A 24,616-nucleotide genomic window follows, 5' to 3' on the forward strand; every position below is an offset into this window, starting at 1 on the left:
ATACGCACCTACTAAAGGTATGGTCAGCAGAATGCTTACAAAAAAAATGCGAGTATAGAGTGCAACTGCGAATGGTGAAAAAACACAGTTGCAGTATCTAGATTATCCAGATAGATACAGATTGTGTTGAAAAAAGAATATATACCCAAAAGGTAAATTTACAATTCATGTTTCACAGAGCATACTACATAACAATTCACTGTCGTATATAGAGTGGCTCCTCCATGGCTGTTATTTCAGAGAATACAAATTCAAGTCTATTTTTTGGATTCTGAAATACCTGACCTGAGTTCCTGTTCAAGCTCATCAAACTCCCAGCCACCAATCTCATCAGTTGAATAGTCTTTGCTGACTTTTCCAAATTCTAGCTCCAGTTTTGCCAGTTCTGATTCTGGATCCATGCGTTCAGCTGCCGCTTGCGGTGACTTGGGAGATTCAACCCCTTTGGATTTAGAATTAGAGGTTGATTTGGGAGACTCAACCCCTTTGGATTTAGATGAATTAGATTGTGTAGTATCATCAGATGGACCTTTTTGTGATCTCTCTTCAGATGGTGTCAACGTTTCTTTAGGAGTCTCAATCTCTAGTATTGGCCTCTCAATGGATTCAAATTCTGCTCTCATTTTCTCAACAAAATCAAATAATTCTTTGGCCTCAGGATCATCTTTCCTGCATACACAATGACCATGATTTCCACAATGTTCAGGAAAAAGAATGAACTTATGACAACAGGTATGAGCCACATGTAATGCTAAGATTCCTAAGAATAATGCCATGGTCGTAACAAAGGAGGGAAAGCTTAGATGTTGGAAAGCAATACCTCGATGTGTTCCCTTGTTCAGCATAAAGCAGCTCCTTCATGTGATCAACCACACTGAAGGCCGCTATAATCTGAGAAAATAAGCCATGAGAATGGCAATATTCAACATCAACAAAAACAAACTAGTTGTCAGCAACTTCATCAAGATCCTTAAAATAGCCAAAGAAATGGTACAAACACATCCATTTCTAAGTTTCTATACTTAAGATACACTTTGATCAAAATTTTACATGGCAGACAATCTACATGTAAAGTCTAAATCTTGAAAACTTATCAAAATCTTTGGGTACTGCACCTGCTTCCAAAATCTAGCCCTCGCAACTGCCTCCATGCTTAAAAACCAGTGTTATGAGAATAAAACCAGTCCAGCCAATTAGATTGGAAAACCCCTGAACTGGACTTCTGGTGGGTCTGATTCCCCTAGAAGAACCAATATGTAATTGGAGCGACTAAACCCAAGTGACTCAGCAGGTTTTTATCTAGTTCTTCAACTGCACAAGAAAGACATTTCTGCCCTTGATTGCAGACCTTGTTAAGCTCAAAACTTTTGGACAATTTAGTAAATTGATGGAATAATATTTAAAAAAAAAAAAAAACTAGAAGTTAATCCTATTACCTTGACCCCTCATCCTTCTCTCTAGCATTCTATAGTTCCATTCATCTCCTCTCAGGCTCTGACAACGACGACTACCAGTTCTGATGGCCACAAGATAGGGGCTCCAAGCACCCTCCGTCTTCACCAGCCAAATTTCTGCTCCCCACGCTCCAATAGTATCCCCATCCTCTCTCTCCCCTTCCCTCCCCTTTGTGGCCTTACAGTCATAGCACGATTCCCGCATAAGCACCCTTTCACCCTCTCCCATGCCTAGCCATAGCAAACCCCCCAACCACCCCCCCCCCCCCCCCCAAAAAAAAAAAAAACACACAAACAGACGGAGAGAGAGAGAAGCATCCCTTCGCATCCTTTCACCCTCCCTACATCTATTATCTATATGGTCTTTGATGATTTTCTTTTATTTAATATGAATATTTTTTCCCATTATTTCGTAAGATTGATGGATGACCAGTTACACAAATGACTACTCATTGTTTTGTAACTATTTCTGTCTTGTGTGTTGTGCTATGCATATATCAATCTCTTTCAGACACAATTTGTGTGACACCAATCATCCTTATTTACTAGTTTTCGTAATTTGCGATATTTAAAGATATGAATGGCAAATGTGTTATGCACAACTTGGAACAATTTATGAATAATCGTGAGAGAAATTCATTCAAACTTTTAATATTTCAAATTTTAAAATGTTACCAACTAGTATTTTTTTCATACAATATCAACTCTGTCTGCAATCATTTTGGTAATACACACATAAACACACTCCAACTGGTTGTTGACTAGGTGATCAGACCAGCGACCCAGTCCCTTGGCCAGGTGGATGTCCGGTTCTATTAACTGTGAGTAAAACTGCCATCCTATTCCACACACGTCTTCAATCAAGCATCTCTAAACCATTCCATATTCCATTGAGAGAAACCATAGTTTGCAGCTATAACATTTTTTTCTGTCAATCTCTCTCTCATGATCATTTGGCTGGTAATTAATTTATTTTCAAAAGATAGAAGAGATGGACAGAAAGGAAGAAATGCTGATGGACATCTCACACCCATATCCAATTGACACAATTAACCAAGTTTGACTCAATAATCAGGTCTAGAAAACTGCAGAAGGCCTAATGTGAAGCTACACAGCCTGCTACATAATATTATATTAGTATGACTACATTTTGACAACAAAAATAAAGCTTTGGCACTACAATTGCCTGTAATCAAGCACAAATTTCAGCATGAAATGTTTTAGGTACAAATTTCATACGCATTCAACAACCATTGTTTTATATTTTCTAACATATGAAAGCAGATATAGATGCATACCTTTGTCTCAACTTCCAAATATTCCTCTTCCAGAAATTTCCGTGGGTTAGATTCTTTAGATATGTCGCTATCTATGCTCTCAGTCATCTCCGGACTTGCAAAAATATATGAAAGAAGCACTTAAGCAATGGAGAAGTTAAAAAATTTACTTCAAAAAAATCCTAAATGACAAATAGATAATCGTACTACCTTTCGTTGAATCTTTTCAGGTTATCCACAAATGTCCTAATACGATTTATAGAAGGCCTCAGTTCTTCCTATGTCAGAAAAAAGAGTACAGCCAACAAAAATAATAATGACAAAAAGAGAATTAGATCAGCAGTGGCGTGAAGGGATGACCTTCCATGCATATATGTATATTTGAAAAATTCAAGGTAAACAAGTGGCAAGAGAAATACCTTGCATGCAGAAAGGTGATACTTGATCAACTTCAAAAAACAGTTTCCATATTTCTCCAACTCATCACTTTAGGAAAGATTCATGAAAAGATATATCAATTTTTGAAGATTCACCAGCAATCAAGCATGAAACTAAATAAAAAATCTGGATCATGATAATCCTCTCTCTTTCCATGGTACAAAGCACTTTAATGAGTTTTGCCCAGAAAGAAAGAAAAAAAAAACAGAAAGCACTCAAAATGGTTGAACAGGTAAATAGTTATGGGCCTATAAACAGAACTACATACTTGGTCTGCTTCTCCTTCAGTTCAGCATAAAAGGACTGGAGCCGCCAGGTATCCTCCAAGAAATTGATCCATGTATGGACAATATCAGATTCCACTTTGCACGAAGCAACAGATCTTGAAAGCTCATCCTCCTGTAATTTATAGAACTATTAAGGGACCGGCAAATCTCAGAGCTATTTGAAGATTCCTCAGATCTTTAAAATGATATGATTCAACATTATTCTTCCCAGATATTTCTATGCTGAGAAAAGAACTGAGATCAGAGAGGGGTCTGAAACCTTGGCTTTCAAATGTACAACAATCTGATTGCTTGCTTCATCAAACTGGTCTCTCTCCTCCCTGGTCTTGTTAAGGCGTGCAACAGCAGCCGACAAAGAAATATTAACCTGCATTGCATAATTCAGTTTAAACCACAAAACAATAGATGAAATTTCTGATATACATCAGTAGAATTATAAACTGCATTCAGATCTAGCTCCATAAAAATTAATTTGAGTAATTAGACTTCACTATTAAAGTTGCAAGACCATAAGTATATAAATATCAAAGTTGCTCCTCGTGTTCTTACTATACACATTCATAATTGCACACAGCTCCCTCAAGATAAGAATGTTGGTGTTACATGTTGCTTTTCTGATCCTTCTTAAAAAATAAACGAGACCCACATGAGAATATTGAAGAACTAGAAGGTGATCATACACTAGGGAAAAAAATGATCCAATTTTTGACCCATATTAACCAATAACAAGCCACATATATAATTAAAATATAACCTGAAATTGTAGGAGAGATGATTCCATAATATACATCAAAGAATAAGAGGAAGCGTTGCATATTATCAGACAATAAGCAAATCTAAAATTGCAAAGGAGAAGGAAGTTTGTAGTGCTGTCACTTTGAATGCCTCATATTTAATCTCCTACTTGGTATAACTTGTATTAGTAAGATCAAAGCATGAACACTGCCCAGGATTCTCACCTTTAACAATTTATGGCGCAAAACAATTATGATTGATCTAGTAACCTACATATGCAGTATTGCGTCGGTTGCAAGCTTGCAACTAAAGCACATCCAAAAGGTAAAATAAAAATCTAAGAAGAACCTCAGGAGCATAGAAAATTAAAATCTTTCAAAAAGTGAGAACATGATCTTTTTCCATCAGTTTTTTCTTTTTTTATTTTTTTTTTGTGTGTGTTTGGGTTGGGGGGGGGGGGGGGGGGAGGTGTTGTTGGGGTTCAATACTTTCTTCAATGCAGCCTCTAGCTCATCTCTTTGCTTCTCCAGACCAGCAATCTCAGTGACCAATTCCTGATTTCAATGACAAAAGTTATTAATGATACTAGCAGATTCACATGTAACAAAGTCTTGACTTGACTATCCTGCCAGCGATTTACCTTCTCCATCTCACTAACTTCATTGGCTTTGGCCACACGAAAGTTGAGAGCCTCCTCTTTCTGATGCCTGCTTTAAATATAGATGAAAGCATTAGTGAATTCGTAATTTGTTTACATAGGAAGGTATGGCAATTACAGAATTTTCAAAGAGCAACAATGATTGGTAAAATTCAAGAGTTTTTGGAAACAAATAGGTCAGAGAAGGTGAGCATAACATATTTGAAATGCCTATGATACACAAAGCACCTCCTTGATGAACAATTAGAAATTTTTACTGAAACAGCCATACAAATGCTAGATCATTGACATCTGTTTATCTCCCATGTCAATTACCCCTGCCCCCATATACATGGTGGTGACTGACATGGTGAAGTACAGGTAGAATATCATACAATGTCTGCATGTGACCATTTCAGGTATAATAAGAATAAGAAGGATGCTATGCTGACCAGAATGGATTGATAGCCTGTGATATGTAAGGTATCGTGGCATATATGCATGCTTAGTGTCAGCGCTGCCTCACATGGCAAGACAGAGTCAGCACAGACCAGCAGTCCCATCCTTGATAATCATCTTGATTTCTCAGCCCATACATTTTTCATAGATATTTCTTTTAAGTACTTGGGCATTTGGTTACAATAAGTTATGGGGTAGCTTACCACCTAGAAGGGGGAAAAATTATTTCATTTGAAATATGCAACAGGAGGAAATAACAAACAAGCATTTTAATCTTATGGCTGGGTGCTAAGATTAATAACTAATTTAATTTTGCACCTGTTCTCCAGTATGCAATATACAATGCAATACATGGTAGTTTGATAAAGAATCATTCTGATCACGTGTGCATAGTATGGTGAATGAAAGATAAAATGCTCCCATCAATTTGCTTGGTCTAGCTGCAAGAAGTTCACCACAAGAGAGAAGAAAATAACTTCAACATTGTTAAATATTTAGGCCACTCCATATCTGCTTTGTTTGTCATTATCTCTGGAAAGTTGTGACTTTGGAATGCACTCAGCATGTCTCATTTATGACAGATAGGTTATAGGTGTCTTAGAGTGAAGATGACTGCCGGAGAACAGATGATACTTCACTGCCTAGAGTTCAAGCAGTCACTAGGTTCGCCTCTCAACCAAGAATGTAATTTTGGCTCGAGTGCAAGAAGGAGCTCTCTCTCACTGACAATGTGCTTGGTTTGCATGAATTAAGAATAGCAGATTACTTTCCCCTTCACTGGGATATGACATAGGATTTCAAGAGAGTCAGTTTTCAGCATTTGTTGGTTATCAGTCCCTTCCGACACATAATGAGCGACAAAAAAAAAAGATTGAATACCTACAAATTATGAGAAGAAAGAAACAGACTATCGTTTAGGAGGAAATGTACCTTTTTAAATTTTCGGAAAAAAAGTTGCAAAATAATGGTGATAAGGCATAAAAACTTCAAGGTATATACACTTCGGAGAAAAAAAAAGGCGAAGGGTGAATTAGCACCCAATAACTTGGTGCTGTTGCTAGTAACTACATATCTTTGTTGGATATGGATCCAATTTTGGATTTAAACTTCGATGACAAAATCATATTGGGTCATACGCGAATCCTATTAGATATTAATACCTCGTAATCATTTAGTGTAATTCGTGTTGTATAACTTAATAACAGAAAACTTCTAGTTAGAGTGCTGAACCCACTTCAGAATCTTTATGAAAACTCGGTCCCTGCACCCACTTCCTAAGCATTTACTTACACCTTTTTTTGAGAGAGAGATCTGCTTCCACTTCAGGTAACTAAGATCTATACACATGGTTTCGTTAATATTTCCTTTTGGGGGTTCCTTATTTCAAGTAAAATTCTAAAGAAAACATATTCTGAAAAATACATGATCAAAGGATAAAAATCATACAGATATGAAAGGACATGCAAGAGGTACAAGAAATGCATACAACAAAAAAAAAACAATAAAAACAAAGCGAACAGGAAAACAAAGTCTGCTAGGCTATTCCAACAAAAACATAACTGAGGAATAACATGAGTCATCCATGACAATATGATTCTTCTCATCAATTTAGCAATCCCGTTCTGTAAACCATCCATATGAAAAGTTTTTTTATAACTTCTTTGTTTCTCACCACAACTTCCAGCAGGCTGCAGCTAACAATAACCATCAATATTATCTATATCATCTTGGTCTAGTTTACAGATCTCCCGAGAACAGCCCTTTAGTGGGAACTGCTGCCTTCTCTCTCATACACCAATTTCTCTTTTGTTGTTACTACTTCCTGATGAAACTGTCAATTATAGGTGGGTTTTATCAACATACAGCTTTCACTTGAGAACTAGCTTGCATCAAGATCGGTGGAACCCGTATCAGTTGCTAGTACCGTGTCGTACCGATTTGTGGCCTACCAACAAAGGGGAGCCACAGAGGGAAGGGGAGAGAGAAGGAAAGATAGGAAGAGAGAGAGAGAGAGAGAGGAAGGAAGGAAGGGAGAGGGAGAAGGGGTGAGGGGGAGGGAGAGGGAGAGAGATAGGAGGGCTTTCGAACATCCTCTCCCTTCTTTTTTCCAGAACGAAACAGGGGCAGAGCCCCTGTTATGCAGTGGCCAGAGGTGAGGGGACTCGAAAGCCCTCTCTCCCTCGCTCGGCCTCTCTCTCTTCCTCTCCCCCTCTCGCTGATTTCTTGAACTGAGGGGTGGACTAAGTCCGCCTCCTGTATAGCTCTGTATACTACGAACCGAGAGGTTCGGGTCGGTACTGCCTTCCTTAGCTTGCATCAATGACAAATACTACCAAAGATGAGTCTCGCTGCTTATTTGTTTATCACCACACAATGGAGACCAAAATCATAGGTTCCTGAACACAAATTTCCATCTTGCAGAGCAGCAGACCATTTCCTCTTCTGGATAGATTCCTGTGACAGAACTTACTGGATTTGGCATGTTAATAGCCTTAGAAATGCAGGATAAATCTCGCGTATCCGATCTCATGCTACTCAGCAAAGCAATGTTATTTGATGATTGCCCACACAACCCCCCATCATTCACCATATGTAGTTGCTGATTGGAACATCTCGGTACATCCTTCAGATAATGAAACCATGATACTTAAGAAAATCCATTTAGCAAGGCTTTTGTTCCCCAATTATAGTTGCATCCTTGACTACACAGAAATGTCATATGAAGTTCCAAGCCATGTACTTTCTCTCGGTACAACTATTTCTGAAATATTATCTGAGATTCATTAGTTAAGACTACATCATATGTGTAATATCAAAGTTCAAAATGGAATTTTGACCTTGACTGAATCCTCAACATACTCTCCCATGCATGAGAAAGTAAATTTATCATATTAATGTTATCCATGAAGTATCCATCAAGAAATAATGGTACAGATAACATCCAAGAGAATGCAAGCTTATAATTCAATTAATAGATCACAAAAGGATAATGAAAAGAATAAAAGAACTACTTACGACCTTTGATCTAGTATTCGTTTTTCTGCCTTGGAGCAAGAGTTGGCAAGTGATTCTTCTAGAACCTTCAACTTATCAACCTGTCATTTGTTTACACAGATAATATTGGAAAAGGAAATTAGAAAGTGTATCTCGCTAATTGGAATATGCAATTAAAGAATACAGATCTAATCTTTGCGATGATAATACGATCTAGTCTTTGTGATGATAGATTCAAGAACAAAATATTATGACTAATTCGCATGAAATAAACAAAAGAAGATTCATAAAATCAAAAAAAAATGTAGGAAGAGTTTTCAAGAAGAAAGTTTTTACATGTGAAAGTCAAAGATAAATTGCACCCAAAAAAAAAGATAAATTGCAAGAGAAAGGAGAATGTGCATCCTCAAACATAAAGAAAGTTTCCAACACTTATCGTGCAGCTGAATATGTTACGCATCTATCACAAGAACAGTTACTACAAAATAAATGATCATTTATTATGATATGACAGTCATCTTCAGCATCAATGTACCTAATGACAGTTAAAGCATTTTATAGCAACTGCCACTTGAACATTTAATATTTTAAATTTCAAAGTACCAGGGCTTTTAGGCTCCCGGACATGGTAGGGCACACATAAATGAATATCTTGCTTACGTCATGGCAAACTCATAAAAGTATATATTTGTTCATTTTATTGCAAGAAAATGTCCCTTTGTCATGTTTTTTTGGAGGTTGATGCTCTGAACACATGCACTCATTCCAAGTACCCCTGTAATGCCGCTTTCAGTACAAGGCACAAATATGAAATATCTAGATGATCAAAGGTTAAATAAAGCCCAAACAGCATTGTAAGAATCGTTTGCATGGAACTAAAAGAGGCAGAATACAAAGGTGCCAAAATTTTAACTAAAATCCTAGTTTCCGAAGAAACCTATGTTGCCAATTTTTATTTTAAAAGGTGGTGAAAGAAATGGAGAATTAGCCTTCCCACCCTTAAAATATACAGGTGGAAGGACCCTGTAGAAAGGATCACAATACATAACTATGCAAGGTAAAGCTAGTGAAATCAGGAGAATTTTGGGACATAACTATCACTGTGATATAAGGTTCTTGAAAAGTGTTTTTTTCCCCTGTTTAACAGATTCCATACACCATTATTGCATACATCTAGGTTGCCAAACTGAAAGACAAAAGCACATTATACTACATGGCCTAAATATTGGAAAATAGCATCAACACAAAAAGTACATAGTTTTCCATAATTCAATTTTCAATGATCAAACATGAAAACAGAAACCATGAGCATGCCTTTTGAGAATGAATTTCTAGTGAGTCCCCATTGTTTATGGATTTCTTCTTTAGTAAGAGCGCTTCCAGTCTAAAGCATAGGCGAACTTCTGCCAGTGCTGCTTTTAGAGCCTACAAAATCAAATCAGAAACTTGAACATGAATGGTTCATAAAAAATCCAAGCAATTTATTGGCAACAGTCAAGATAAAGTAAGAAGGTAATGGATTAACACAGCAATAAATATAGGACACAAAAAGGCATGGTTAATTTGAATTAATTTGATGTTTTAAACAATCAAGAGTGGAATCACACCTCTAGTAGAAACATTATTTACAACTTAAACTCTCAATAGAATTAAGCAAATGTTTGCCACTGACTAAGCCCCAAGTCCAGCAAAGCTTGCTTCAAATATCTGAGACCAGCTTTGCTAATCCTAGTAAGTCATTTGTCCCAATAAAAGTAATATCCTGATCCTGATAATTTTCCTAAACTAAATGACTGAATCAAGTTAAAAGGCAGCTATTATGCTCTTTCAAGCCCATTTCACCGATGTTTGGCCATGTCCTTGCGAACTTGCTATACAGGCGCCTCAACATCATCAACTAAGAATACTAATCTTATTGGCATCCACTTCCTTTGCAAGTTGAGTAACCCATACCATAAAACATTCTTATCACTTGGGTTGATTATTATTATCAAAGTGAATATTCCTTATTGTTGCAATAGCCCGCATTACAACTTACATAATTTCATCAACAGCAAAACTTAACAGTGTTAATTTGTGCTTCATTGATAAACAATTTAATTTAGCAACTAATCCATAAAAGTATCGGGCAAAAAGAACCTGTAAACATCATGACAAAATATATATCTAGAAAAAGAAATTGATACTGCAGAATCAGTCATCAAATAAGCGAACAAATATTTTATTGGCAGACAATACCACAGTGGGTATCATGAAAACATGGCATACGATTATTCATTTGCCACTATGAGAAACTTGAAACTTCCGTGGAAGCTTCTCATGGAAGTATAAACTGCACATAATTACTATACTCTGGAACATTATGGCAGAGTCGCATAAGCAAACTCATTAAGACTGATAACAAAAGTAGTGATCAGAAGTTTGCAAATCGTGCATGATTGGAAAGGCCGATGGGTGTGACCAAACAGAAGTGGCAGGGTGTTAAGAAAAATGAAATTTGGACTCAAGGGTGCTCATAAAGTGCAGAGGGAATGATGTAAGCATGTCACATGATTTTTCATCATGTACTAGTCCCTCAAGAAATGTACTATGTGGGATCATCTTAATATTTTATATTTAAAACCGATCCATATAGCATGACTTGAGAACTTTTAATAAAATTAAAAAATGAAAGCATGGTGGATGCAAAAGGGAGGTGTGGACATCTATCTAAATAAATCTGAGTTATTATACAATTGTATTTCAAATAAATTTATATAAATTCATGCATGAATAAAACATAGTAATGATGCTTTTAATTCTCCCATCCATTTCATAAATAGGAGGTAGACTAGATATCAGGAAAAAAAAACATGCAAAAATATATGATGTTTAATTATGTTATAAGCATTATAACTGAAAAGCAAATAACCTACATCCTAAAAGGACATGACCATTACAAAAATGGTAGTTCAAGAAAAAATAAATTCATTTCCTGTTCCATAATTTTTCATGCTGATTTGCAAGCATTCCATCAACGTTCCAAACCACTAAAAAGAAAGTTGGCGGAACTGGTACCAGGACCTATATCGGTTGCCTGGCGGTATGTGTGGTGCAATATTATGCCATGCCGACTCGCGGCGTGCCGACAAAAGGGAGCCAGAGAGGGAAGGTGACAAAAGGGAGTTGAAGAGGGAAGGAGAGAGACAGAAGGAAAGAGAGGGGGCGAGAGAGAGAGAGAGGATAGAGGGAGGGAGAGGGGGAGGGAGGAAGGGAGAGGGCTTTCGAACCCCCTCTCCTCTAGCCGCTGCATAACAGAGGCAGAGCCCTTGTTTTGTCTCCTTCAGCCACTGTGTAACAGGAGCAAAGGCCCTGTTTCGAAACGAAATAGGAGCTTTGGCCCCCCTTTTTTTGAAATTTTTTTAAGTGAAGTCAGCAATGATTGAAGGGATCCGCCCCTGTTATGCAGCAGCCAGAGGAGAGGGGGTCGAAAGCCTTCTCTCCCTCTCTCGGCCTCTCTCCCCCTCCTCACTGTTTTCTCGAACTAAGAGGCGAAACTATGTCGGTCCACCCCGGTAGGCTCGATACAACCCAAACCAAGTGATCCAGGACGATACCGCCTTCCTTGAGTAGAAATTCCTCTTCAGCCAAAAAAATAAAATAGAAAGAGAGAACTTTTTACATTAGGCATACCTCCACAGTAGGAAGAGGAGTCTTTTCAGATGATGCGCTATCATGATCCTCAACTGACAGGGCTTGCAATGCTTCCGCTTTGTCTATCCTTTTCCGTAGAATTGAGACTTCAGCATCTAGTCTGCAATCAAAAATATGTGGCTCAGTCAATCTATCCTATCAAGACAACAAAGTTTCCAGACTTTCTAATCTAGAAAAAAATGATTAAAAGGAATGCACATAATATAGTGATAACAGCTAGAATCATGTAATTTGTGCAATGGATCATATATACTCCTACAATCATTTCTTTTCCCCGCCCCTAGTTCTTGATATATTCCCATATTATGAAAAGCAACTATTTTGCATCTAGTTTGATATACTGGCGAGGAAATTTGAAGAAAATATAACAGACAAAAACTAGTGAGAAAAATCATATAATCAATACAAAATCTTCAAAATAGTATGGATTATCAATACCTTTCCAGCTATACATTATCCATGATTAAATCATACTTTGCTTATGTCACAAGATCACCTCAAAAGGTATAACTATATCAAAATCTAAAAGATCAACACATTCTCCAATAATTTTCACTACTGAGTAGTCATGCTTAACAATGAACAATATCCAAATGTATAATAATGCGACATCACAAACTCAAAGAATAGCATGTAAATAACAACATATATATATATATATATATATATATATATATATATATATATATATATATATATATATATCAACTCTGTTAGTCGGATTTCCGAACATCAACCTCATAGTGATTTTCTTCAGCAAATGTACAGAAAACTGGAAAGAAAGATAAAAAGATGAAATACAGCCTCTACAAGTTAAGGTAACAACCAATGACTGCAATTCTGGACAAAAGTACAAACTAGGGCATTATCAGACTAAAGCACCAGGCGTCTAACCATAGATCCTGTTCTTACGGATCTTGGATTTTTGCTTCCTTCACACCACAGAAATGAAACAAGTGGATGGCCACCTGCTTTTGCTCAGAGAAAAAACATAAAGGAACCATAAAACAAAGTTTATTTGAGGACCTTGATTGCTCAGCATTTACTTTAAGTCCTGAAATAGCACCTTGAGCAAACTGAAGCAACTCTTCTCGTTTTACCTGAAACAATAATCACATCACAAGAAACATACATTTATACCACTATGGAGATGCTTACAAAATTGTCCACTTTAAAGCAATGTATCATCTTGTACAATATCTCTAGAAGCAAACACAAAAGAAAATCAATATTTGTCAAATCATCCCTGTGAAGATGAAGACATCATAACTAAAGGTCACTAAAACCAATAGCATTAAATGAAGGACTAAACGTAAAACCATCACTGCAAAACAAGTCAAGTTCTCACGTGAGACTAGGCAGCTATTTGACAATCATACTTGCTTGTACAGACACTAAAAGACAAAGGATCATGGTTTAGCTGTAACTCATAATGGTACAGACACTAAAAGACAAAGTAAGAGGATTTGGAATGATGCAAAACCTCTCGAACAAATATTAACTATATTTATTTCAAGATGTCAGCAGAAGGTACTTTTGTATTAGTACCACAAACTAGCAACTATGGTTTCATATGATAATTGATGCATGAAGAGGATTTTAAATGACGCAAAATCTATACATACATACATGCATGCATACATATGTACGTACCTAGGAATGTACATAAATGTACCTAGGTACCAAGTGTGTACGTACATATGTACTACCTACATAGTTGCATACAAGGTACATACATACATAGGTATTAGGGATATAGTACCTACGTACATAGGTATTAGGTCTGTAGTATACACGTGTATAGGTGTGTGTGTGTGTGTGTGTGTATATATATATGCCTACATACATATGTACATAGGTACATACATACACAAATACATACACAAGTACATCCATACATATATACCTACACATGTACGTACATACATGGTACCTATATACGTACGTAAAAAATACCCATATACGTACATAACTACATACATACATTCGTACATACATACACGCATATATACATACATGAAAGATAAAAAGGAAATAATTGGGTAAGAGATAAACCAATACTTCATCTTGGTAACTTGAGAATGCTTTTATTAGGTATGTAGTATACACATACATAGGTATGTAGGTATTAGGTACGCAAGATGCATGTACATAGGTATATAGGTAAATATATATATACATATATATACACACACACACACACCTACATACATATGTACGTAGGCACATATGTATACACATACATACACAGGTACATACATACATATGTACCTACATGTGTACGCAAGGTACCTACATATGTACGAAAATACATACCCACATACGTACATAACTACATGTATACATACATTTGTACATACATAAACACATATATACATACATGAAAGATAAAAAGGAAATAATTGGGTAAGAGATATACCAATACTTCATCTTGGTAACTTGAGAATGCTTTTGCTAGATCCTGTATACTACTCATAATTGCATTATGGACTTCCTTCCCTCCTGTAAAACAGAGTCTGCAAGTAATCAACCGAAAAAACTTAGATACAAAATCATCAAACCAACATAACAGACATAAAAGAAAATGCAGTGTCTGCAGTTTTGGACAACTTTTGGCTAACAGTTGGAATATTTAGGGATCCTCCAAACCACAGAATGGTTAAGTCACCCGCCAAACCTCAGTGAAGTAATAAACTTCAGAAGGTAGCCTCTAAGTTTCACTTAACTTCTGTAATAAAATGATTAAAAAATGACTATGCTGGTACAACTACATTATTTTCAGAAATAGCAGAGGCTACATATTAGCATCAATCTTCATCTGAAGATGTGAGGAAAATTCGAAAATAAGATACAAACATTATGGAATAAACTAATTAAAACAACGTAGATAGAGCACATATCATAAAGAAAATTTTAGTCCTGTCATTTTCACATTCAGAAAATGAGAAAAGGATACAACACCGAATGGCAAAGACAAAAAATAAAACTAACAAATAGACACTACCTCCCAAGATCCATACATAATTAGGATTGGAAATGACTCGGCCTGACTCAATGTCTATCAAGCCTAGCAGGCTTCGGGTCCAGTTCTGGACCTGAGCCTAAGAGGTTCAGGTCGAGTTTGGGCTTGGGTACAAAGCCCAAATAAAAAATAGACCTGGTTCAAGCTAGGCCCGAAGTCCAACTATAGGGCCCAACCTGACCTAGCCCATCTCCTAACCCCTATCAATCTCCCCATCTCTCTCTTCCCTTGGCCTCTCTCTCGATCTCTCTCCCCTCTTCCTTGTGCTCTCTCTCTCTCTCTCTCTCAACCTCTCGCCTCCCTCCTCCCCGCTCTCTCATTTGCACGAACCTAGTGGGAAAGAGGCTAGAGGACAGAAGACGCAGGAGTAGGCAATGGAGGCCACTTCATTTTTCTTTGATAAAGGGCGTTAGTGCTTGGGATTTGGGCTGGGCCAAGCCTTTCAACCGATAGATCTCAACCAGGTCGATCTCACCGGGTTGGGCTCATGTGCTTCAGGCGAGGTCAGCTTAAGGCTAGAGCCTAGAAAACTTTTTCGATCCCTGACATGGCCCAAAGCTCAATTTTTTTTCTGTGCAGGCCTAGGCAGCATGAGAACTAGACCTAGCTTGACCCAGTTCTAACCTATACATAATGCACAATAGAGTAATCTGAACCATAGGAGACAACAAATATTATGAATTGTCATTTTGTTCATTACCAAAGGAAATAATGCATAGAAGGACAAGTGATAAAGTTCCTACTACATACATCATAAATCGGTAAAAATAATTATTATACTGTAAAACAGCCTCGTGAATGGATTCATAGGTTCAAAACATGGAAACGGTCTCTCTACATATAGCAGTAAGGCTGCGTACATCTAACACTCCCTAGACCCTGTATAAAACAGCTTGTTTTTCTTCTTTCCATATTTTCAAGGGAAGGGGGAAGGGATAGATAACTTATACATATATTAGAAAGAAATAAGTTACCATAGTTTAAGAGAGGAGAAAGAAAACCTTATTTATGGCCACTGGTCTCAAACAAAACTAACAGGGATGCGAAATATTTTAGTAGATGTGAATATAAAATGCTTCTAAAGTTTTAAGAGTAGTAGAAAACAACTAAAACAAGGTCATTCAAACAAAGAAGACAGGAAAAGAAAGGGTCAAGTTCCATGAATACTTTATATTACGAATCCAGATCTCAAGAGTGTTTGTGGTGCAGCCAAAGTGACATCAATTGTAAGCATGACTCCACCTAATTCTTGCTATTCAAAGTCATAAATTTAGCTTTGCACATTGGAGCTTCAGAGATAGGCTTCTCGAATTACATTATAAGTGATGGCTATAGTGCATGATAGCTTGAAGAGGACCAGAGGTTATTTAAATTCACAATTCCAAGTGTTCACTTCTCAGTATGCAATCAAAACCCTGAACACCAAGTGCCACATATATATTATATATAGGAATCAATTGTTATATTAAGTTCTTTTTATCTGCATTTTCTATATCATGTTCAAAATATAAATAATAAACAGATTTCTCATTCTAACAGCATAATTTTAACAATGTGTAGTCAGCGAATCTACTTGTGCATAAATCGACACACCATTATCATGACATTGTTAACCAACACAACATTCGGACCATATCGGTTGCCAAAAAATATTAATCTAACTTATATAGAATAGAAATAATAAGTAAGGTCTGCAATCTCAATACCAGGTATGGTACCGGCACATTACTGATTCGGTATAGTATGTATCAGTACAATATGGAATGCCCTCCAACCAAGATAGCTCTCGAGCCATTTTTCTCACTTTTTACAACAGTTGGGCGGTACAGATTGGTGCGCACCTCAATTCGCCTCGGTATAGGCCAGCATGAGGCTTGTACCAACCCGAATAGTGTTTTAGTACTTATTCTAATCTGGTACGGTATGGTATACCTCAAATCAGGCAATTTAAGGCGGTACGACAAACACTGAGTATAAGCATAATGTTAATCATAGCATATTAAGAAAACTAATACAGTAGGTAGACTCACCCAAAAATTTCCAAGAGCAAAGAAACTTCTTCCTCATTCGGAGCTTCCAGAATCTGAGTCATAGAAAAGAGAGTTAACCTGCGGTTAACTTCCATGATCAGAAAGAACAATCCCCAACATAAAATGCAATCAGAAAAAATGTGAAACTTAGATCAGAGCAACTAAAGGTCGTCGCTTCAGAATATACTGAAAAACATTATTTCCACTAAGCAGACAATTGATTATGATAAGCCACTAGCATGACTTAGTCCATATGATCAAGGTAAACGGAGCATTTGAAGTTTGAAAATGCCATGGCCAACAAGACAGCTTTAGGTTATAAAGTAAATGATGCAAGTAGCTCAATTATGTGATAAATAGATGATTGAAGAAAAAATGAGTGCAAGAAATGGATCTGACAAAGATAAAGCAAGACTTATCAGGACTTGTCCATTTTACCATGCTCAACTCGAAAAACCATCTACTATTTTAATTACTGAATCTCCAAATAACCCTAAACCTCCAGGTGCAATTGCTACTGCAGGTGTCCTGTCCGCATTGACCAGACTAGAATTTAATAAGGAGAATTCCCAAATTATCATCTTAAAGTTTCCTAGTGTTTTTTTTTAAAAAAAAAAATCTTAATACTCGGTCTCAGGCTACTTCATCAGAGACAGAAGAATTATAAGTCCAAATTTAATCAGTTTAGAAGATTAAATTGGATCGATTCTGTTTTTTTAGTTGGGGACTATGAAAATCTAGAAAATCCTACACTCACAACAAATGTACCCAATCTTGCCACTTGTGCCCAACTGCCTTTCCTCCTCTCATCTTTAATCCTGATCTCTAGAGAACCCTTTCTTTTATGTAGGATTACAACATTGAAATAGTTGATGGGAACTAAAGCATGCACCCGACCATCCTGAGCACAGCAGAACACCTTAAGCTATGGCAATACCTCTCTCATCACACACAAAAATGATAAGGACTTTACGGTAGATTTCAACTCTCTTGACGGAGAAAAATCCAGCTATGACAGATTGGTTGACAGGAACCACTTTCTTCTAGCCAACCGACTTGGTGATGTTCTGCCACTCATTTTAACAGAAGGTCCGCAAGTAATTTTGAATGCCCATGCGTTGCCCAGATTGAGCTCCAGTTTTCATGCATCCATTTGTCAGCTAGATTGATAGGAAAGAACAACTACAAAAAAAATGTCAAGTAAACTCCAATTCCACCATATCAATACAAATGTTGAATTCTAAAGATCATATCTTTTGTCCCACTCATGAAGAAAGTAATTTAAAAGATCGCATATGTTGTCTAACTTGAAAGATAACGTACAGTGGTCATAAGATAAGAAGTAAAATGATGCACCCAAAAGTCCATACTACAAACAACTAACAGATATACAGCCAATCTATGAGTTTTCTCATAAGCGTACATAGCTATCTGAAACATCCCTTTTAATTGATTTTGGAGACAGAAAAAATATGCATCCCATAAACCTATTTTTTACATTCGACTAAGAATTAAACTCAACATAAAAAAGAAAATGTGGAAAAACTCACCATGGACAATGTGATGCCTTCAAGAGCTTGACTATGAAGAAACACGTCACGGAAATTCATGGGCTCGCCCCACATATCAGAATCAAAAAACAAAATCTGTTCATAACAAAACAAAGCAACAAGCAAGCAACTTTGAAACATCAAAATAGTTATCCTAAACCAACAAATGCTAAGAGCAACAACTTTCATTCAACATTCAGTAAACTTTTCATATTAGATCAAATCTAATAAAAAATGTTAATTTAATCTATCAATATTAGGAGAGGAGACAGAAAAGAAGACACATAGTTTATGAAGGTTGTATTCATGCTTCACTATATTATTTCTACATATAAACTTACAGTACGTTATTGATATAATGCATAACTCTAGACATTTTTTTCAACAGATATAAATTATCCACATTAAGAAACAAGAGAATTAGGGAAGTGAATGCATCATTGACAAAAGGATCTTACAGATCACATCAAGTTTGTGTGTCAAGCTGGACAATAACACATTACATGCACAAGGCACGAATTGCAAAATACATGAAGAAAGGGAACAGGAGGATATTGTAAACTCCAAAAAAAATAAGGGAGGAGGAAAATGAAAATAACAAATTATATACATTAATAATGAAAAGATGAAAATTGCATTCCAGATAAATATGTTCCAATTAGTGTCTAAATATTGAAATAGCCAAGGTCAAATCAATGTCGAAAACTTCTGGTGAAAGTATTGAAACTTAAGAGAAGAAAATGAGCTTTGCTGAATTCACAGCTCCAACCAGCAAAGTGTCAAATACCACTGTTTTCTTCAGATCCAAGATGAAACACCAGAAATGTATGCACATGTAGGAAACAATTTTTTAGAAAGTTTAACAAAAAATAAAAATGATGCAGTTTGAAATAAAGCTCAAAGGAGAGTTTTCTAGTTATTCACTTATGCATTGTGTAATTGTTGAACAAGAATAAGATGCAGTACATAATAATTATTGCTACTAATTTTATCCAATATCAACTGTGCATGCATAGTTACCAGTTAAGGACGCAGGCACAGAAGTTAACCTTTCTGCATGAGGTCAAACACATACCATGATGCAGAAGGAAAAAAGATGTTCTTGCATACAAATAATCCAACTTCATTACATTTTTCAGCCAAGTATTTGTCATATGTTAGCATCATGTCAGTTAAATCATCCAGCCTAAATGCAATATCTAAATATAATTACAAGGGGCCCATATGGTATTGCTCTTGTTTTATCTTTTTGTTCTTAAAAACCAAGAAGAAAAGTGAATTAGACTAAGCAACATGTATGATGAAGCCTTTTTTGTTTGTTCAAATTGTTTGTAAAATCTCGAGTGCTTTTGGAGGAAAAGGCTAATGGCTCCCCCTCCCACCCACCCACCCCCCCAAAAAAAAGTGAAAACAAAAAAGAGGGAAGTTTTGCCAAATGCTGCCTTCAAAATCAATCTCCATGTGATATTTCAGTAATTTCCAAAGAAACAAAAATGAAAAAAACAAAATGATATGCCAAACAAGCCCTAAGGTGGCGTTTGGTGACCCAAATGAGATCTCCAAGGTGATTTTAGATCACTGGTGATCTTTGTCCTAGGGCAATCTCATCCCAATAATCTAAGATCACCACGTTTGGTATGCTATGTTCCAGTAAATAAAAATTTTAAGTAACATATTTGGCATTCCATGGGAATATAAGATTACTAACCATATAATACCAATACTATCCCTGATATATTCCACAAAAATATATTTATTAATCATATCAAATATATTATAATAAAATATTAATATATTCCATAAAATATATTTATTACTCCTATAAATTATTAATCCTATAAAGATATATTAATAATTATTATAGAATTAATATTTTTATTTGTACTTATAATATATTATTTTTTAATATTAATATTTATTGTGGTTAGAAAAGAAGGCAAATAGAAGTAATATATTAAATAATTTTATTATATAAATGTAAATTACAATAATATATTTATACTATAATTTAAAATTAACATTGAATAATAATATGACAATAATAAATATATATATCATGAATATAATATATAATATTAATATCATATCATATGATATATAATATTGATATAATATATTAATAGTATATTTATATACCAATTTTTTTATTAGATCAAGGAGTATTTTTGTCCTCAAATTTCAGCCCAAAATCACTGCTCTGGGGTGATCTTGGATTTCCGACCTCAAGGATGGGTATCCCATCACTAGTTGAGCGGTGATTTTAAAAGTGGGGGTGATTTGAGATCACTGCTATGTAGGATCTTTGTGGTGCAATGAAACATGGTGATCTCATCACCTTCACCCACATCATCCTTAATCTTGGGATGATCACCCCATACCAAATGCCCCTAAGAGTAGGAACCTCCAATATGCATTACTTCCCAACACCCAAATGGATGATGTTCTTGAAATAACCCTCAGCAATGAGGTTAAGATGCAGTATTGAATCATGACTAAAAAGCAATGCCCCTCATTTGAGACACGGGCCTTTGTTTCATATAGCTTTCCTCCTAACAGCTAGAAAATACTAGCCAAACATCCTAACTGGCATTTGCAAGCACCATTCCATGATTGCAAGGGCCCCACAAAGTCAACATCAAAATTAAGATTTGCCCCATCATTTAAGATTGAATCCAACTGCACCAAAAGATATTCTTCCATCAAAATTTTCAAAAAATGGTGATTTCAACTATCCACAGCATGCAAAGAAAATTTACCATATTAGTCAGCAATCACATTCTTCACCAAGCACGTTAAGAGAGTGAATCCAACTACATCATCTCACCTCATCTTATCACATTGAATACATGTTCAAACTTGCCCATCCTACACCTAGCATTCTAATGGCCAAGCTAACAACAATTATAAATAACGATATGCTAGTTGAATCTAACCTAAATCCTGCTCCCATATTGATAACATTGGCTTATGGATCAACCTATGGCCAATCAAAACTTGAAACTTTTTATATCTCTCACACCTTCACATTGTCATGATATGGGATAGTTTTGATTTCCCACCAAGACAACTTCTGGAAAGAGAGGGTTGTGCCCTTGTTATTAGAAGGCTAAAAAAAGGTAGAGAAATATTAAATTGAATTCAACTACTTCCCTTATTTTCTTTTAATTTTCTCATTAATTAATTCTTCAGTCTTTCAACAAATTATAACTTACCACTATTTATCAGCTAAATTGCATGGCATGACATTGCTGTGCATCACAAACAAGATACATTGAATGTCAGGCTCTGTAGATTCACTTGCCACTACCAAGATTTAGGCAGTCATGTTTTCCCTTCAAGAAAGGTCAGTTTGTCTTGAATTCTAGATTGTCAATAGCATCATTGCAATTTGAAGAAATATGAATACAATATCGTGGAAAATGATCACATCAAAACTGAAAATAACAAATGAAAAATATGAGTGATACATATGAAAACACAAAGGAAATCCTTTTTAGTTTGCCTTTTTCCTTTTTTTCCAATATATTTACCATATTTCATTGGTTTTATTTTTGTGGGTGATCCACACAAGTTACCTGGTCTAAGGAAATTTAGACCAATGTTTTCATGAATACATCCTAGGGAAATCATATGGTGAGCATGTTTGGATATGTTCTTTGAACTTTCTTTAACATTATAAGCACTCTCAACATATTGCATCTATTACACCATATAGTGACATTTTACAGATATATAAAAGACTACTTGTTTTACCACAAACATTATTAGTCATTCTAACAACTGAGACAAACGGAATATCTAGTTTGACATTCATCTAGTGCAAATTAGAAAATTTAACTATACAGCTAACTACAGTCATAAATTTTCATCATCAGGTTCGGTCTTACCAGAAATAGTGATGCATTCACAGAAAATTTCTTGCTTTTTTGACAGCGAGCAAGTAAGTTAAAAATCAACAGATATAAAGTCTAGCAAGCAAACCTTCTTTAAGAACAGTCAAACCAATAAAACAAGAGGTTACCTTATTTATTTGACATGATAGAAAATCAGAACATGAAATGCCAACCAAAAAGCAATTGATATACTCACCGAAGAAGCATTTCTAGGAGACAAATTGGGCTCGTCGGATGATGTAGGCTGCTCAGGAGTCTTATCATCCACTGAACCTCCAGATAATCTCTCAATTTCTTTGAGTGCGACCAACCATCTCCTTAATAGCTGGACTCTCTCTTCTCCTCTGCAAGTTACCGCAACTTCTTCCAATCTTTTCACAGTATGCTTGAAGCTTTTGTAATTCCGCATTCCCTTAAAAAAATATGAAAGTTACATGAGCCAATACACATGGGTTCTGAAAATCTAAAACATAATAAGAGTGTAATATGAAATTGACATTTTGATATCTTCCCTATATTTGCCTATTCTTGTGAATGGCTTGGGAGAAATGATTGTCTTTCATATAATTCCAGTACAGAACTCTGGTACAGAAGACACGGCACTGAACACTTTATTAACACTTTTTAAGGCAAATGGACATGAAACTTAGGATGTCAAAGCAGCATGCTTGCCATTGCATACGTGCCTTTTTTATATGTTTGTTTAAAGATGGAGTTAAGTGACAGATTCTGGCATTTGAAAGCTTGACATAGACTTCTGCTAATAAAGCATAAACAATACACTTGGAGCCTAGCTTAAACTAATGAAAAGGCTGACCGATTTTCACAGGTTATTTGGTATGTTTACATAGATTCTGAAATCTAAAACTCCTGCCAAGTGAGGGGGAAAAAACTTACAAGAAGTGGAAGAAAACTATGGCTCTAAGCAGCAACAAGAAAGTGCATCCAAGAACTCTCTAGTAGGACCAAACTTCCAAAGATTATTGGTATATTTCCAAAGCTTATTTTCTGGTAAAGCATGTGATCTAATCTATGCATGCAGGCTACCCGTCAAAGCCCACTCAGCAATCATAAAACAAGGTTTTTTGAAGCAAAACTTAAGCCTTAAAGAACAGAATAATTCATCTAGGCCCCACAACTGCTCTGAAGTCTCGAATCTAACTCCGGCTCCTGGCACCATCTTCTTGTCACTCTTAGCCTCTTAAGTCCTAACATTCCTTTATATCAAGAATATTCCTTCTATCTTGATTACTTACAAGACCCAAATTTTCTAAACCAAAGTGGAGATTTGTTGCAAAAGGACAGGAAAAGTCCATCCAAGAACAAAGATTAAACCACAAGCCAGAACCGTGGCTAAGACAGAAAGAATAAAGAAGATTTAACAGGATCGTTTGTTTTTTCCCCTTTGTGCACCCTGATTGCCAGTTCTTCGGCGCTCACGCAATTCATCGTTTCAAGAACCATCAAATTCCCCTTTTTTTTCCATCGTCAGAATCAAGAATCATTGAATTCTTGGTCCACTCGGGAATAAAATAGGAGAAGAAGGAGTTGGAAAGGAGATTACCATGCGGTCTTGGATAATCTTGGCGCCGCCGACGACAGCCTGGCCGGCGTGGTGGACGACGGTGTCGGCATAGTTCTTGACGGTGCGGGTGAGGTTGTTCTTTCCGCCGACCTCGACGGCTTTGTTGACAGCCGATCTCAGCCACGACATTGACGAGCAGAATCCGTAACCTAGGGTTCAGATAAAGACGAAGAAGAGGAGGAGAGCAGGGAAAGGTGAGGAAAAGAGACCGAGAGAGGGGAATAGAAGAGAAGGGATTGCGTGGGGGTGGGGGGATTGGGGGAGACGAGGGAGAAGGAGTCAGCGGGCCCGCATGGCGGTGAGGGAGGGAGACCCGCCGTGGAATCCGGGAGTCTAGATATAACCAGTGGGTGCCGCTGGAGAGAAGGACATTGCACCGGCAGTCCAGGCCAGGCTCTTGCGGCCCGCTTACGCTGCTCCGCGGGTTAACATAATCGCCTATTCAATCCTGGATCGATTATCATGTGATGATGATGCTCCCCTCCCGCGCACCGGCCCACCACCCTGATAGGAAGCCACAATGGATAATGGGCCTTGTGGGCCCAGGCCTAAGCTCTTTCTT

At 36.6% G+C, this 24,616-nt stretch overlaps 1 protein-coding gene across 2 annotated transcripts; it reads right to left on the reverse strand.

Moving 5' to 3' along the window:
- Positions 1-47: 47 nt before the first annotated feature.
- On the reverse strand, positions 48-24,424 carry LOC103710411 (myosin-9). Of its 2 annotated transcripts, XM_008796109.4 has the most exons (18): positions 24,034-24,424; positions 22,666-22,881; positions 18,577-18,672; positions 17,027-17,079; positions 14,394-14,490; positions 13,001-13,074; positions 11,954-12,074; positions 9,596-9,706; positions 8,306-8,382; positions 4,832-4,898; positions 4,680-4,745; positions 3,716-3,823; positions 3,438-3,568; positions 3,151-3,217; positions 2,942-3,009; positions 2,753-2,846; positions 821-891; positions 48-669 (listed from the first exon to the last, which is right to left on the reverse strand). In XM_008796109.4, the coding sequence occupies exons 1-18, from the start codon at positions 24,181-24,183 to the stop codon at positions 258-260; spliced, it is 2,079 nt and encodes a 692-aa protein (XP_008794331.2). In that variant the 5' UTR covers positions 24,184-24,424; the 3' UTR covers positions 48-257. The 2 variants fall into 2 exon arrangements, with proteins under 2 accessions (XP_008794331.2, XP_026661982.2); XM_026806181.2 differs by lacking the exon at positions 24,034-24,424 and having other exon boundaries at positions 17,027-17,104.
- Positions 24,425-24,616: the final 192 nt, after the last annotated feature.

The sequence above is a fragment of the Phoenix dactylifera genome, chromosome 3 (genome assembly GCF_009389715.1).
Source record: "Phoenix dactylifera cultivar Barhee BC4 chromosome 3, palm_55x_up_171113_PBpolish2nd_filt_p, whole genome shotgun sequence".
Classification (NCBI taxonomy): domain Eukaryota; kingdom Viridiplantae; phylum Streptophyta; class Magnoliopsida; order Arecales; family Arecaceae; genus Phoenix; species Phoenix dactylifera.